Source organism: Erythrolamprus reginae, chromosome 4 (genome assembly GCF_031021105.1).
Source record: "Erythrolamprus reginae isolate rEryReg1 chromosome 4, rEryReg1.hap1, whole genome shotgun sequence".
In the NCBI taxonomy this organism is placed as follows: Eukaryota; Metazoa; Chordata; class Lepidosauria; order Squamata; family Dipsadidae; genus Erythrolamprus; species Erythrolamprus reginae.
The window spans coordinates 18,655,008-18,670,644 of record NC_091953.1 but is presented as its reverse complement, the minus strand read 5'-3'; the positions used below and the strand labels follow the sequence as shown (position 1 = coordinate 18,670,644).

At 38.9% G+C, this 15,637-nt stretch overlaps 1 protein-coding gene across 2 annotated transcripts in view; it reads left to right on the top strand.

Annotated features, from left to right (window-relative positions):
• GUCY1A2 (guanylate cyclase 1 soluble subunit alpha 2) overlaps nt 1-15,637 on the top strand; it is a 252,779-nt gene that overhangs the window by 158,628 nt on the left and 78,514 nt on the right. For both annotated transcript variants that reach the window (XM_070751674.1, XM_070751675.1), the window contains exon 6: nt 3,836-3,979. In XM_070751674.1, the coding sequence (XP_070607775.1) occupies nt 3,836-3,979 (144 nt within the window). The remainder of the gene's footprint in view (nt 1-3,835; nt 3,980-15,637) is intronic.

Genomic DNA, 15,637 nt, shown 5'->3' with positions numbered 1-15,637 from the left:
GATTGAGTTCATGAAGTCTTTCCTGATATGTTTTATGCTTAAGACCTTCCACCATTCTTGTAGCCCGTCTTTGGACCCGTTCAATTTTATCAATATCTTTTTGTAGGTGAGGTCTCCAGAACTGAACACAGTATTCCAAATTGTCATGAAGATAAAGGAAGATAGGAGGGGACACATTCTGACTTGCAAGATTCTGTAACTGTAAAAAATGTAATAATAGTAATCATAATTTTGGTTTCTGTCGGGCACTAAGAATCAAGAACAACCTGCTATTTAATAATATTTTACTTTATTCTTCTTCATCTATAGACAGAATCTTGCCTGGTTAAAACAACTGTTTGCATAACTACAGCACAGATATATTCTGGGAACAGCTAGGGAGGAACGGTTTCAATCTTATTCATGTGGCGCACACTTTCTAAGCTCCACTGTCTCTTTGCATTCTGAAATGCAGATCCTTCCTCCTGGGAATCCAGACTACATTCTACTACAATTTTTCAAGCCTGGTCTGCAGACATTTACTGCCATTCATCTTAATCAGCAACATTACCAGTCTTGAAGATAAAGAGTAGAGCCTGGGAATACTTATTACCTGATAATAATATTTTAAGATATATAGTAGCAGTGTGGGAAGTTATAGTCAATACCAAAATGAGTTTTGGTTATTAAAGCAATGTTTTCCAAATAAATCAATTTTTAGAAACTAAGACATAAAGCCCACTAAATGATGGCAGTTTCTTATTCTCTCTCTCTCTCTCTCTTTATGTATGTATGTATGTATGTATGTATGTATGTATGTATGTATGTATGTATGTATGTATGCAGGGTTGAGCTACTGCCCAGGGAATGCAGTGGGGTAGCAAAAATGGAGCTCCACCCCAGAGCACCCAATTTGCACTGAAAAATGTTGAAAGAAAATGCAGGGCGTCCTGCATAAGCCATGCCCACAGTGTAGTAGTAAAATTTTTGGTAGCCCTTCACTGTATACATGTATATGTATAGTTGTGTGCGCGCACATATATATATATATATGTATGTATGTACGTATGTACGTATGTATGAATGACGGTCTTGGCCTATTCGGGTTTCTTCCTATGTAGGATTCAGAAATTTCTGGCGATGTTTCGACGAGGTCCCACTTGTCATCTTCAGGCTGGTGCTTCTGTCCTTGTTCTAGGGCAAACACAGCGATACCTGAGCTGCCTTCCCTCTATAAATACTGGGTGTGGTTTGATGGCTCAGCAATTGCCTGCTGTGTAGAAACTTCCTGCTGAGTTAGTGGGTAACACCTGGGGTCGTTGATGTAACTGAGGTATGCTGATTAGTTAATGATTGTGGATTAGGGGTGATATCCTGAGTAGTTGGAGCTTGCAAGCTATTTAGTTGTCTTGCAGTGTGTGTTCTGAGTCTAGTTTCAGTTTGTATGGCTGGGATAAGTTTGTGTTACCCCACTAACTCACCAGGAAGTTTCTACACAGCAGGCAATTGCTGAGCCATCAAACCACACCCAGCCACTAGTATTTATAGAGGGAAGGCAGCTCAGGTCTTGCTGTGTTCGCCCTAGAACAAGGACAGAAGCACCAGCCTGAAGATGACAAGTGGGACCTCATCAAAACGTCGCCAGAAATTTCTGAATCCTACATGGGAAGAAACCCGAATGTGCCAAGACCGTCATACCTGTACCAGTGAAAATCTATGAAAACATATATGTAGATTGTTCTGAGTTCGGGTTTTGCCCCGTGTAATATTTTGAATGTCTATGCGACGTTTCGGTGAAATCGCATTCACCATCATCAGGCTGAAGTTGTAAGCTTCATGCTGCTGTAAATATATATATATGGATGGATGGATGGATAGATATAGATAGAGAGATAGAGAGATATAGATATAGATATAGATATATATAAAGAATAGACACTGTCACTACAGCATAGCTTAATTAACTTTATTAGGAATTAATTCATTTTCCAGATGGAGCCTGCATCTGGTAACCCTAAGCCCTTATTAAGACTTTCATCCTCTATTTCTGATTAAAACCATGGGACTTCTAACAATATTTTTAAGGCTGTATTTCTGTGAACAAGGAGAGAGAGAGATGAAAGTTTGCTTGCAAAATATTTGCTCTGTTTCTCTGTGATTTAAAGGTTTAATTCAAAGAATAATAAAAGAAGAAAGAAAATAAATGACCTAGCCTGGACTTGTATTATTTGCTTCCTTTCTCTTGTGCCTTTCCTCTGATCTACAAGCCTTTGGTGGAATGATAACTATGTACCAGTTAAAATACTAATCTTGCAAATTGTTAGCTTGCCCTGTCAGGGATTGAATACTAAAGAAGAATTCAAATCCAAGTTAGCCTGGCATTATTTTCCTCCCGTTAAGAATCTCTCCGTAGGACAAGTGAAGATAATTGACTCCACCAGAGTCTGCTTCACGTCTCTGTAAAACAAATTTCCTTTTAAAAAAAAATCTCCACAAAAGTCCACATTCTAGACAGAGTAGACCTCTGGTTTCAAAGAGGGGTCCCTACTTGAAAATTGCCCCAAAGTTGTGGGGTTCTTTTTCTGTTGAGAGAGAGAGAGAGCAAAGACAACAAATTTCGTATTTTGGACAGAGTAGCGATACAACATCCTCTATCGCCAATCTACAACACAGTCCTTTCAACAGTTCCCAGAAGGCTCCACACCCATTTGCGCCATTCAGGTGACCTTGATGACATAGATAAACTTCCAGGTGACCTAAATGACCTGCTAAAAGAATGCAAATTTCTGTCTGTCTGCCAGGAGTATAAATCCTTCCATTCCCCACCATCCAGTCAGAGCTGAAGATGCTTCGTGGATGAGAAGCGAAAGGTCTTCAAGGAAAAACCAGAAACTCCAGTTACCTCTTGAGGAAAAAAGCACCTTTGGAGAAAGCATGTAGACACTTTTATTTTACTAGTAACATTCTTTTGGTATGCGCTCTTAGTTGTACAAGTTGTACATCTCAGACATCAACGCCCTTGAAAATGTCCAAAGATATTTCACCAGAAGAGCCCTTCACTCCTCCACTCGAAACAGAATATCCTACGAAAATAGACTAACAATCCTAGGCCTAGAAATCCTAGAACTACGATGCCTAAAACACGATCTGAGCATTGCCCACAAGATCATATGCTGCAATGTCTTACCAGTCAATGACTACTTCAGCTTCAACCGCAATAACACAAGAGCACGCAACAGATTCAAACTTAATACGAACTGCGCCAAACTTGACTGTAAAAAAATATGATTTCAACAATTGAGTTATCGAAGCTTGGAACTCACTACCGGACTCAATTGTGTCAACTCCTAACCCCCAACACTTCTCCCTTAGACTCTCCACGATTGACCTCTGCAGGTTCCTAAGAGGCCAGTAAGGGGCATACATAAGTGCACTGGTGTGCCTTTCGTCCCCTGTCCAATTGTCTTTCCTTTTTTTCACCTATCTTATATATTCTCTTCCTTTCATATATCCTCTCCTCTAAGTTCACCTTCACCCTCTTTTTATATTATCACATATCTATTTTCTTCCTATGTATTTATGTATTGGACAAATGAATAAATAAATAAATAAATAATAAATAAAAGTGCAATCATTTCTTGTTCACTATGGAAAATAAAGAAGACGAGGTGTCAAGAATTGATGGTTCCTGTTTACAAACTTGGAGGGTAATTATCCCCCCTTGTCTTAATAGCTTCCCTTATGGATGCTCTGCTGACATGTTTTTAAACAGTATTTGATGATTGTAAATACTTAATGGTACCAATTTCCCCACTCATTATCATATGTTTGCATTTGATTTTTCTGATTGCTGCAGGTGGAGACAATAGGGGATGCGTACTGTGTGGCGGCTGGGCTCCACAGGCAGAACCTGAATCATGCAAAGCCAATTGCCCTCATGGCCCTGAAGATGATGGAGCTGTCAGAGGAGGTGCTCACACCAGATGGAAGACCAATTCAGGTACCTTCTTCTCTATACATTGGCATTAGTTTGATGAACGAAAAGAGCAGCCTATGATTGCTAAGATGGTGAAGAATAGAATAGAATTAGAAGAGAACAGAATAGAATAGAATAGAATTCTTTATTGGCCAAGTGTGATTGGGCACACAAGTGATTTTTCTTTGGTGAATATGCTCTCAGTGTACATAAAAGAAAAAGATACATTTTTCAAGAATCATGTGGTACAACACTTAATGATTGTCATAAGGGTCAAATAAGCAATGGAGAAACAATCAATATTAATAAAAATCTTAGGATACAAGCAACAAGTTACAGTCATAAGTGGGAGGAAATGGGTGATAGGAATGATGAGAAAAAACTAGTAGAAATAGAAGTGCCGACTTAGTAAAAAGTTTGACAGTGTTGAGGGAATTATTTGTTTAGTAGAGTGATGGCGTTTGGGAAAAAACTGTTCTTATGTCTAGTTTTTTTGGTGTGTAGTGCTCTGTAGCGACATTTTGAGGGTAGGAGTTGAAACAGTTTATGTCCAGGATGCGAGGGGTCAGTAAATATTTCCCCCACCCTCTTTTTGACTCGTGCAGTATACAGGTCCTCAATGGAAGGCAGGTTGGCAGCAATTGTTTTTTCTGCAGTTTGAATGTGTCTTACAGTCTTGGTAGAAGAGTTGGGTCGTTGGCTATAAGCTAAGCGTGATTGTCCAGGATAATATAGCAATAGCACTTGATTCTTATATACCACTTTACAGTTCTTTTCAGCCCTCTCTAAGAGGTTTATAGAGTCATCATATTGCCCCCAAAAATCTGTGTCCTTGTTTTACCTATCCCAAAAGGATGGATGGCTGAGTCAACCTTGAGCCTGGTGAGATGTGAACTGCCAAATTTCAGGCATCCAGCCTGAAGTAGCCTGCAGTACTGCACTCTAACCACTCCATCATAGTGGCTCAATATCCCACTTAATTACTTACTCAGGCATCAGTAAGGCATTGGCAAAGGATTGAGAAGAGCCATGGTGGTGCAGTGGTTAGCAGGCAGTACTGCAGCCTACTTCGGCTGACTGCCGGCTGCCAGCAGTTCAGCAGGGGTTTTTTTATATTTAATTTTTTTAAAAAAAAATATGAACACACAATCACACAACATAAAACAGATGCTCTGTGAGTAGTGTCCACCACCAGACAAGCATTCACACCCCACGACCAAATCTGGGGTGTTTCTTGTATATACCATTTTAACTCAAGAGCAAATGCAGTTCAGCAGTTCAGACCTGGACAGACTAACACAGTGGGCCCACACCAACAAAATGATGTTCAACATCGACAAGAGCAAAGTCCTTCACCTAGGTAAAAAAAAAACCTGTACACACATACAGCCTTGGAGAAACCCCTCTCAGCAGTAGCGACGACGAAAGAGACCTCGGAGTCTTGGTGGATAATCAACTAAACATGAGCCAACAATGTGCAGCAGCGGCCAAAAAAGCCAATACAATCCTAAGCTGCATCAACAGGGGAATACACTCCAAGACTAGGGAAGTCTTAATACCACTCTACTACACCCTGGTCAGACCACATCTGGAGTACTGTGTTCAGTTCTGGTCACCACACTTCAAAAAAGACATTGAAACTCTGGAGAAGGTGCAGAAAAGAGCAACCAAAATGATCAGGGGTCTAGAAACCAAGACTTACGAAGAGAGACTGCGGGAACTGGGCATGGATAGCCTAGAGAAAAGGAGGGCCAGAGCGGACATGGTAGCAGTCTACAGGTATACGAGGGGTTGCCACAGAGAGGAGGGGATCACTTTATTCTCCAGGGCACTGGACGGCCGGACGAGGAACAATGGCTGGAAGCTGACCAAGGAGAGATTCAACCTGGAAGTAAGGAAGAACTTCCTGACGGTCAGAACGATCAACCAGTGGAACAACCTACCAGCGGACGTTGTGAACTCCAATACTCTGGACATTTTTAAGAGGAAATTGGACTGCCATTTGGCTAGGATGCTATAGGATTCCTGCTTAGGCAGGGGGTTGGACTTGATGACCCACATGGTCCCTTCCAACTCTAACAATAAATAAATAAATAAAATTTCACCACTGGCTCAAAGTTGGCTCAGCCTTCCATCCTTCCAAGGTCGATAAAATAAGGACCCAGATTGTTTGGTGGTAATATGTTGACTCTGTAAACCGCTTACAGAGGGTTGCAAGGCACTGTGAAGTGGTATATAAGTCTAAGTGCTAGAAACCAGTTATGTTTTCTGATTGTCTGCTGTGAAAATAGCCAGAGTCCATCATACTGTCTTATCTTCCTAGATCCATCATCCATAGGCAACCTGTAGCTTCTCGGTTATTTTTTGCTTGTTTGTTTGTTTGATAATTGGCGTTCTCTGAGATTCAGATCTTCAGAAGCAAATTATCAGATAAACAGGACCCTGATTTTCCCATTGTGTGTATATTTATGGAGAAGTTACAACCCCAGGCTAGAAAACAGGAGACTGTGAGTTCAAGTCTCATCTTAGGGATAAAAGTTACCTGGGTGACTGGGTCAGTCACACTCTCTCAGCTCAACCCAACTGTTGTGGAGAAAATAGGAAAATGAAGCAGTATTAGCTATGTTCATTGCATTGAGTTATCTATAAAAATAAAGGTAGGGTTAAAAAAAATTAAAAGAGGGGATCAAGCTTCTAGGAAACGTAATGCACTTAGTTTACTTCAAGTTCATTGCACTTCAAAAATGGAAGAGAAATGGCCAAAATTCTCTTTAGGATTGATGTGTTTGATTAAAGATTTGTTGCTTCATTTGTTACATCTTAGATGAGAAATGAGTACTTCAAATTTATGGAAACGTGGGCTATATGAAAGGTCATTTTGGCATATCTGGTTTTTTAAAGATCAATATTTAACTGGTATCAGAATTTTTCTGGCTTGGATTAATGGACAGTGTGTTAGAAAATAGACATGGAAGTGTTGTTTTTATACATGATTACTCATATGACATTATATGTGCAACATGGAAAGATACTGAAATACCTGAAGAATGGTCAATGAAGTTGACAGGACTAGCAGATATTTATTTATTCATTTATTTATTTATTGGATTTGTATGCCAATGACAAGGTTAACATGTTTGATTAGAAAAAGATCAACAGCTACATTTAGTAATGATTGAAAACCCCTTGTAGTTATTTTTTTACTGAAAAAGAGAAAAATGGACTTGTATTTAATTTTTGAAAGTTAAAAATTGTAATTTATGGAAAGAAGGAAATTATGATGTAACCATAGAGAGCCAGGGCAAAGAAAAAATGCATAACTGTTGTCACAAAGATCAGAAGTTGGTTCTTTATAATCTTACTTTTTCTTTCTTTTTCTTTTCTATACTTTTCTGTTTTGTTATTTCCATTGTTTACTATTCTTCCTTTTATTTATTTATCTTATAGTTTTTGCTTTGTTGAACTATTGTTAAATTATAAAGAAATATAATACTACTTCTTCTAATAACAATTTATTGCTCCTATATCTTTTGGAAAACTTTATTTTCATGCTTCTCTTGATGGCATAAGCATGTTCTGATTTATTAGTTCTGATTTATTAGTTCATCATTTAAAAAAGAGATGATACTAGATATAAGTGCTGCTATTTGTAATATTCAATTTTGGATTGATAAAGGTGCACTTAATTAAAAAAAATGACCTTGAATTTACTCTGTAAGCTGTCTTAAATCTATACAAATAAAAAAAAACTTTTAAAATTGTAAAGAGAAAGGATTTTCCCAGAAGATATCAGGAATGGGCATGAGAAGTAAGACAATTGTTAGCCTAACCTAAAATAAGAGACTATAACAAGAACTAATTGACTGATTTGCAACAACATTTGTTTCCAATTTTTTGGGGAAAAAATGCCCCATAGTGAACAATTGTTTAACTTAAACTGCCACAAAAAATATGTAAAAACAGTTGTGGTCTTGTAAAAACTTGCTTTACGGCCATCATGACTTATTTTTATTTATTTATTTATTCATTCATTTGCCCAATACACAAATACATAGGTAGAAAAATATAGTAATGTAGTAATATATATAAGGGTAAAAATGAACTTAGAGGAGAGGATATAAGAAAGAAAGAAAATATATATGATAAGTGAGAGAAAGGAAAGACAATTGGACAGGGGACGAAAGGCACACCAGTGCACTTACTGACCTCTTAGGAACCTGGAGAGATCAATCGTGGAGAGTCTAAGGGAGAAATGTTGGGGGTTAGTGGTTGACACAATTGAGTCCAGTAATGAGTTCCATGCTTCGATAACTCGATTGTTGAAATCATATTTTTTACAGTCAAGTTTGGAGCGGTTCGTATTAAGTTTGAATCTGTTACGTGCTCTTGTGTTGTTGCGGTTGAAGCTGAAGTAGACATTGATCGGTAGGACGTTGCAGCATATGATCTTGTGGGCAATACTCAAATCGTGTTTTAGGCGCCGTAGTTCTAGGCTTTCTAGGCCCAGGATTGTTAGTCTATTTTCATAGGATATTCTGTTTCGAGTGGAGGAGTGAAGGGCTGTTCTGGTGAAATATCTTTGGACATTTTCAAGGGTGTTGATGTCTGAGATGTGGTATGGGTTCCAGACAGATGAGCTGTAGTCTAGGATGGGTCTGGCAAAAGTTTTGTAGGCTCTTGTGAGTAGTGTGAGATTGCCTGAGCAGGCTTAGGACTGCAATGAGCAGGCTCCATTAAGATCGTAAATCGAGGACTAGCTGTGATTGAAAATTAGTTAATGACATATATTTTTTTCATTAGATTGCGATGTTCTGTTTCAAAAGTGTTGGCATTTTTGTTTTGCAGGAAATGCCTTTAAAAAAAAACAGTGTTTCTAAACACATAGAAAGATTTCCAAACATATAATTTCCTTCCCACATAAAGCGTTTTTGCAGCATTCTTCAAATATAAGGAAAAGTTGCTGTTTAGTGCTCATTCAAATATATCTCCTAGAAAGATTTGTAATAAAGATAAAAACAGAACATGCAGATGTTTACGTCTTTTCCTCAAGCTTTTGATAGGTTGGCTTTTAACAACAGTGCCAGTAACAAAGATATAGAATTCCAATATACACACAGACTTTCACAGTTTGTGATTATTGATGCCAAAAATATCCTCGTCCATATTTGGTTAACAGTTTGCTCATGATGACTCTCGTGTATCAGTGAAATTATGCACTCGGATTTATATCGCCATTATCTGCAGACACAGGCCAAGGTTACTTATACACATGGATGATTTCCTTTGCTAGTTGTCTTTAGGGACCTAATTTTTTATAACCGTGTAAGGGGAAATTGCTTTCCTCTGACATCAAGTAATTAACCCCTGTGTTGTACTGTAAAAATAGTTTGATTGTCAAGGTCCCACTGTTGGCTGATTTTTGTCATGGAATTGCCTGGAACATTAAAATGTCTTTTAGTTGTTCTTTTCTACAACACAAGTATAAATTATGATGCTAGTATTACTATTAGTTCAGGAGGGTTGGTGGTGTTCTTTGAGAAGCTTTCAATAGCTGGCCCTTGTTTAATGTATTTATTTTTAAAATCCAGTTTATGTATTATTTTAGTTCAGTCTCATTTAATGTTAAATTCTGATGTTATATTTCCTTCAGCATTGCTCAACAATGCATGATAGATGCTATTTGAGCTACGCAAATGTTTTAAATTCCCACTAAAATGGTTAAGGCTTAAATGGGTGATATTACAAATAATTACACTTTGGTTGGTTTCTTTCTCCTGTGGCAAAATGTGCAATACTGAAAAGCAGAGTTAATGCAACAGTAGGAATTTCCTAAACATTGGCCTTTGTTTATTATATTCTCCAGAATTAAAGGCATTTTAATTCTGCTTAGAAGTTTGGTTTAGAAGTTAAATAAGTCAAATAAAATAAATTTTAGAATGCTGTTTCTACCCTGCTTAAAAGATGGCCCCAAGCATGCCCTTTTTCCCATACCACTTTATGGCCCACCAGAAATTTTCTCTTTCCACTTACAGTGATGGTATAGCAAAAGATATTTTACCTTTGCCATGCACTCTGAGTTTCTGGGAACTGTATTTCAGATAGTATTAATGCTTGGGTCATTATGTGAGAAGCCCTCTGGAGAGTAGGAACTGTCATAATCTGCTCCTCTATCTACTGGAGGGCACAATGGCTCAGCAGTTAAAGATACTGAGCTTATCATAGCAGAGGTTTGAGACCCGAATACCATGTGCCGGGGTGAGCGTCTGTTACTTGTTCCAGCTCCTGCCAACTTAGCAGTTCGAAAGACTGCAAATGCGAGTACATATCGTATTTTTTTGGAATATAACCTTTTTCCTCCCTAAAAGAGGCTGATAATTTGGGTGCGTCTTATACTCTGAATGTAGCTTCCCGGGGGGGGGGGGGGGGCAGCTCTAACTACCTGCTAATGATATTCCCAACTGTTACCTTGCAGGCTCTTCCATTGTTTCTCTCTGCGAAGAATGTTTTCCAAGCCCTAAATCTTTGCAGGGTTTTTTTCATTGCTCCAAATAAGTTTCTTTCCAACCCTAACCAGGTGCTAACAATGTTCCCAGTTCTTACCAGCTTGCAAGCTCTTTCATTGTTACTCTCTGCGAAGAATGTTTTCCAAGCCCTAAATCTTTGCAGGGTTTTTTTCCCCCATTGTTCTACTTGCTCTGAATGTGCTGGCTAAGAACGCTGATACCTGGTATACTAGCCTCCCTTTATTTCTTTGTTGGTAAAACATAAATTCAGCACAATTGCAATAATAGTAGTCAGTTTAAATGGCTTTCAGAGGAGGCTCCGTTCAAAAACAAAATTCTCAATGTCTTTTTGTACTAATGGCTGTCTACCAGTTCCAGAATCATAGGCAGCTTGATATGTTTACTGGAAAGTGACAGTGGAAAGAGACAATCAGCCTTCAGGCTGGGTTTGTGAGCTTTCCAAATCCATTCAGTTGGCTACTGTGCCTAGATGATCTTTGATCTGATCCAACCTTGGGGCGGTTCTTACCTAAATTCTTCTCATATAGCCCTTCCAAACCACTTACTATTGGTGATTCATGTCTACTAAATTGCTATAGCTGTCTTGATTCCAGATATGAGTGAATTCTCTGGACAGAGTGCATTCCAAAGCTCTGACCTTAGCAGTTGTTATCATTCACGCTTCAAATCTTGGGCACTGTGTCAATGTCTCTTGCTAATGTTTGTGCTGATTAGAGAGAACATAGACCAAATATCTAGCAGGACAAACAGTTTCTCTTGTCTCCGGTTATCAGGGGAAGACAGAAGAGAAGGAGCTGTAGGATATGCAGTGCAGCTTCTTTCAATCTAGAAATTCAGTTCCCAGCATCTCTGGATGGGGAAATGACATTGCACATACTTTTCCCACCAGTGAAAAAGGTTCCCAAGAGAATCGCGCTCAGAGCATCCTAACATGACACTCCCAATAAGAGCGCTGTTTACATTTTAAAGTTGCAGTTGGATAGTTACGGCTTTGCCTTGACCTTTGAACGTAAACAAATAAATGATTGCTGAATTCATTACATCCATCCTGACATTCTCCTTATAAATAAACTTGAGTGTTCACAACAGGGGTTCAAAAATAATCTTGCATCAAAGGATAATAAACAATTCTGATAACATAAAAATGTGATGCTGCAATCCTATATAGGGTTGAGAAAACAGAGACTCTCTTGAGCAAAGCTCAGCTCCTAGTAGCCCTAAAGACACATGATTTTTAGAACATATCCTTTTAATTTTGGAGAAAACTTTAAAAACTAGTTTCCCAAGGTCTTCTACTAGGATGTTCTCACTTTGCAATCTAGATTAGAGCCTGGGCATTTCCCGGACAATTCCCATCTAATCTGATGACAATCTTTCTTAGTTTCTCAAAATCAACCAAGGTATTAAGTCTAAAATAATCGTTTTTTATTATTTAAGAGTAAGTCTTATTGAACTCAGAGTGGTTTATTTCTGAGTAGAACATATAACAGCAAAGGACTGACCGGCGGTGCCTCTCCCAGCAAAAATGGAGCTTGGGATTGTCATTAGGGCAAACTTCCGTTTTCTCTGGCAGGATGCAAAAAATGGGGCTGGGGAGGTGCATGCAGAGGGCTAGCAAAACAAACTAAAAAACAAAACAAAAGGCAAAATATTCTCCTTTTCGCATTTGAGCGTGCAAGAATGAAGACAAGAAAGGAGAAAGGGAAAGAAGAAAGACAAAAAGAAAAAGAAGGAAAGATGGGAAGACAGGAAGAGAGCAAGGAAGGAAAAATAAGGAAAGGGGAAGGGAGAAGGAAGAATGAAGAGGGAAGGAAAAAGAAGGGAAGGAGAGGAAGGAAGGAAGGAAGGAAGGAAGGAAGGAAGGAAGGAAGGAAGGAGATTATAATTAGAGTGAGGGAGGGTCTGAGAGAAGTCCTGCCTTAGCATATGGCCACCATAGGTGCCATCAACATGAGTGACATCGAGTTGGCCATGCCCATGCCCACCCTGGCAATGTCCACCCCAGTCCATCAGTGAAATCAAGTTTGACTCCCCTGACTTACAGTATGTAAGTGCCTTTCTCATTTTTGTTTAGGGGGTTGCTTTGTAAGTGCTTAAAAATATATTTCCAAAATAATATTACATCTTTTCCAGGAGTACCTGCAATTGCCTGTTAAGTATCCTAAGATTTTGGCAAGTTTTCCGATAGGCCTTTGAATTTTACACAGTGCAAAACTTTGGTGTCAAACCACTCTAGCCCAATGATGGCGAACCTTTTTTTCCTTGGGTGCTGAAAGAGCGCATGCACGAGTGCCCACACCCATAATTTATTTTTATTTTATTTTATTAGAGTTGAAAGGGACCTTGTAGGTCATCAAGTCCAACCCCCTTCTTAAGCAGGAAATCCTACAGCACCCCAGCCAAATGACAGTCCAATCTCCTCTTGAAAATGTCCAAAGTTGGGGAGTTCACAACCTCTGCTGGCAAGCCATTCCACTGGTTGACTGCTCTGACCGTCAGGAAGTTCTTCCTTATTTCCAGGTTGAATCTCTCCTTGGTCAGCTTCCAACCGTTGTTCCTCGCTGGCCCTCTGGTGCCCTGGAAAAAGCGTCACCCCCTCCTCTCTGTGGCATCCCCTCAAGTACCTGTAGACTGCTATCATGTCCTCCCTGACCCTTCTTTTCTCTAGGCTATCCATGCCCAGTTCCAGCAATCTCTCTTCATAACTCAATGCCCGGGAAGGCCGAAAACAGCTTCCCCGCCCCCCCAGAGGCCCTATGGAGGCCTGAATCAGCCTGTTTCCCAACTTCTGGTGGGCTCAGTAGGCTTGTGCTTTGCCCTCCCCAGGCTCCAAAAGCTTCCCTGGGGCTGGTGGAGGATAAAATGCTCTCTCCCATTCCCCCAGAGGCTCCCTGCAAGCCAAAAATGCCCTCTCAGAGTCTCTGTGCGAGCCAAAAATCAGCTGGCCGGCACACACATGCACATTTGAGCTGAGCTAGGGCAATGGCTTGCGTGCCAGCAGATATGGCTCCACGTGACACCTGTGGCACCCATTATTATTATTAATAATAATAATAATAATAATAATAATAATAATAATAGTAGTAGTAGTAATAATAATAATAATAATAATAATAATAATAATAATAATAATAATAATAATAATAATAGACTCGGGGCAGCTTACAGCAATGATAAAAACAATATATAATGACAAATCTAATAGTTAGACTCTAAAATAACAATAATACATTTAAAAAGTCTAAAAAACAAGAAACCCCAATATATAAAAGGCATACATACAGTCATACCATACACAGAAAACTACATAGGCAGGGGGAGATGTTTCAGTTCCCCCACACTGGGTGGGGTTTTAAGGAGGTGGGTTTTAAGGAGGTGGGTTTTAAGGAGTTTACGAAAGGCAAGGAGGGTGGGGGCAGTTCTAATCTCTGGAGGGAGCTGATTCCAGAGGATCGGAGCCACCACAGAGAAGGCTCTTCCTCTGGTTCCGCCAAACGGCATTATTTAGTTGACCGGACCCGGAGGAGACCATCTCTGTGGGACCTAACTGGTCGCTGGGATTCGTATGGCAGGTTCGCCGTCACTACTCTAGCCTTATGTGACCTTTGAATACCATAAGTAATTTATTTACATGCCCAGTGTAAAATGTAAAATGAGAAGATACGGATTCATTTTTGTTAGAGCAATCTTGTTTATTACCTCGACGTTTACACATCGGATATTTGCTCCAGCTGTAGAAGATAGCAGTTTAAATCACTTGAGCTGTGTACAGTTTAGCTAAACAAATTCTGTTCCAGAAATGCAGGACTCATGTTTTCTGTTGATAATTCCTTCTCTGGTATTTGGAAATCTTTTCTGATAGCACCATCGTATCCTAGCAACTTCTATCTCCGCCTTCTTTTTCCCCCCTGTCTCTCCCCTCCTTACTAATATCTAAATTATTCTCTAAAAGCTACCAGGAAAAAAAAAGAAAGGCTGGTTTTAAATGAAGAATTATTTGTCTTCTCATGAGCTAACATTAGTGCAAAGAAAAAAGTACAGAGTTATTCAAAGAACACTGTTTATATTGTTAATGCCTAAATGATATAATGGGATTTATTTTATTTTATTTTTATTTATTTTTGCTCTTTTTTTCTGGATGTAACTGGATTGAATATGGCTGGTAGGGTTCATTTCATAGAAACAAAGCAAGAGGTATTTTGTGTTCAGATCAATTGGTTTAAAAAGGCAAGAATTTTAATTTTGAATTCTTCTGCAGTAGTGGTAAAGCAGTAGTTTCCTTCCCCTCCATTTCCACTTAAAGCCACAGGATAAATCCCTACATAAATATAATTTGGTTGCAATTAGCATGGTTTCTTCTTTAAGAAACCTTTTCCTTGTGACCTGCCTTTTGAGATAAAAGCAATTTTTGAATGCTATTCATCTTTTCATATTAATGTTAAAAAATATGATTAGAAGAAATGTAAAGCACAAACATCCTATCCCAAAATTGTGTCACTTTCTAAGTCATCCTTCCACTTCTTCAGTTCTAGGCTGAGATGATCAACATGTCTCATATTAAAACATTAAAAAAAACCCATAACAAATAATGTCTCTGCTAAACACCTAATTCTCACAGCACTGACTTCTGCCTAAGGATATTTACCCACATGGTAGGAAAGAGGGGAAGGGAGAAGAAAGAATGAAGATGGAAGGGAAAAGAAGGGAAGGAAGGAAGGAAGGAAGGAAGGAAGGAAGGAAGGAAGGAAGGAAGAGATTATAATGAGAGTGAGGGAGGGTCTGAGAGAAGTCCCTGTATTACTATTAAGAAAATTCTTTGCATGTCCAATCACTCTTGGCCAATAAAGAATACATCTTCAGCAATTTTCTTTCCTTTGCTGGAATAAGAAGTAATTAATGGTATATAAGTTACAATTGGCTACCTGACTTGATACATATTTTTCTAAAAACAATTTTTTTTAAATGCTACATCGGTTGGTAATCGGATCATCAGGTTTGAGGAAATCTCAGATATATTTCCAAGCAGTTTAGAATGGTGAGATGTGTTCATACAGCATTATCGTGATCCCTTAGTAAAGAATTCTTTGCAGGCCTTATACAGTTTGAAAATCAATAGATTCAACAAAACAGATTGAACAGTCTTGGAACAGATTGTTCC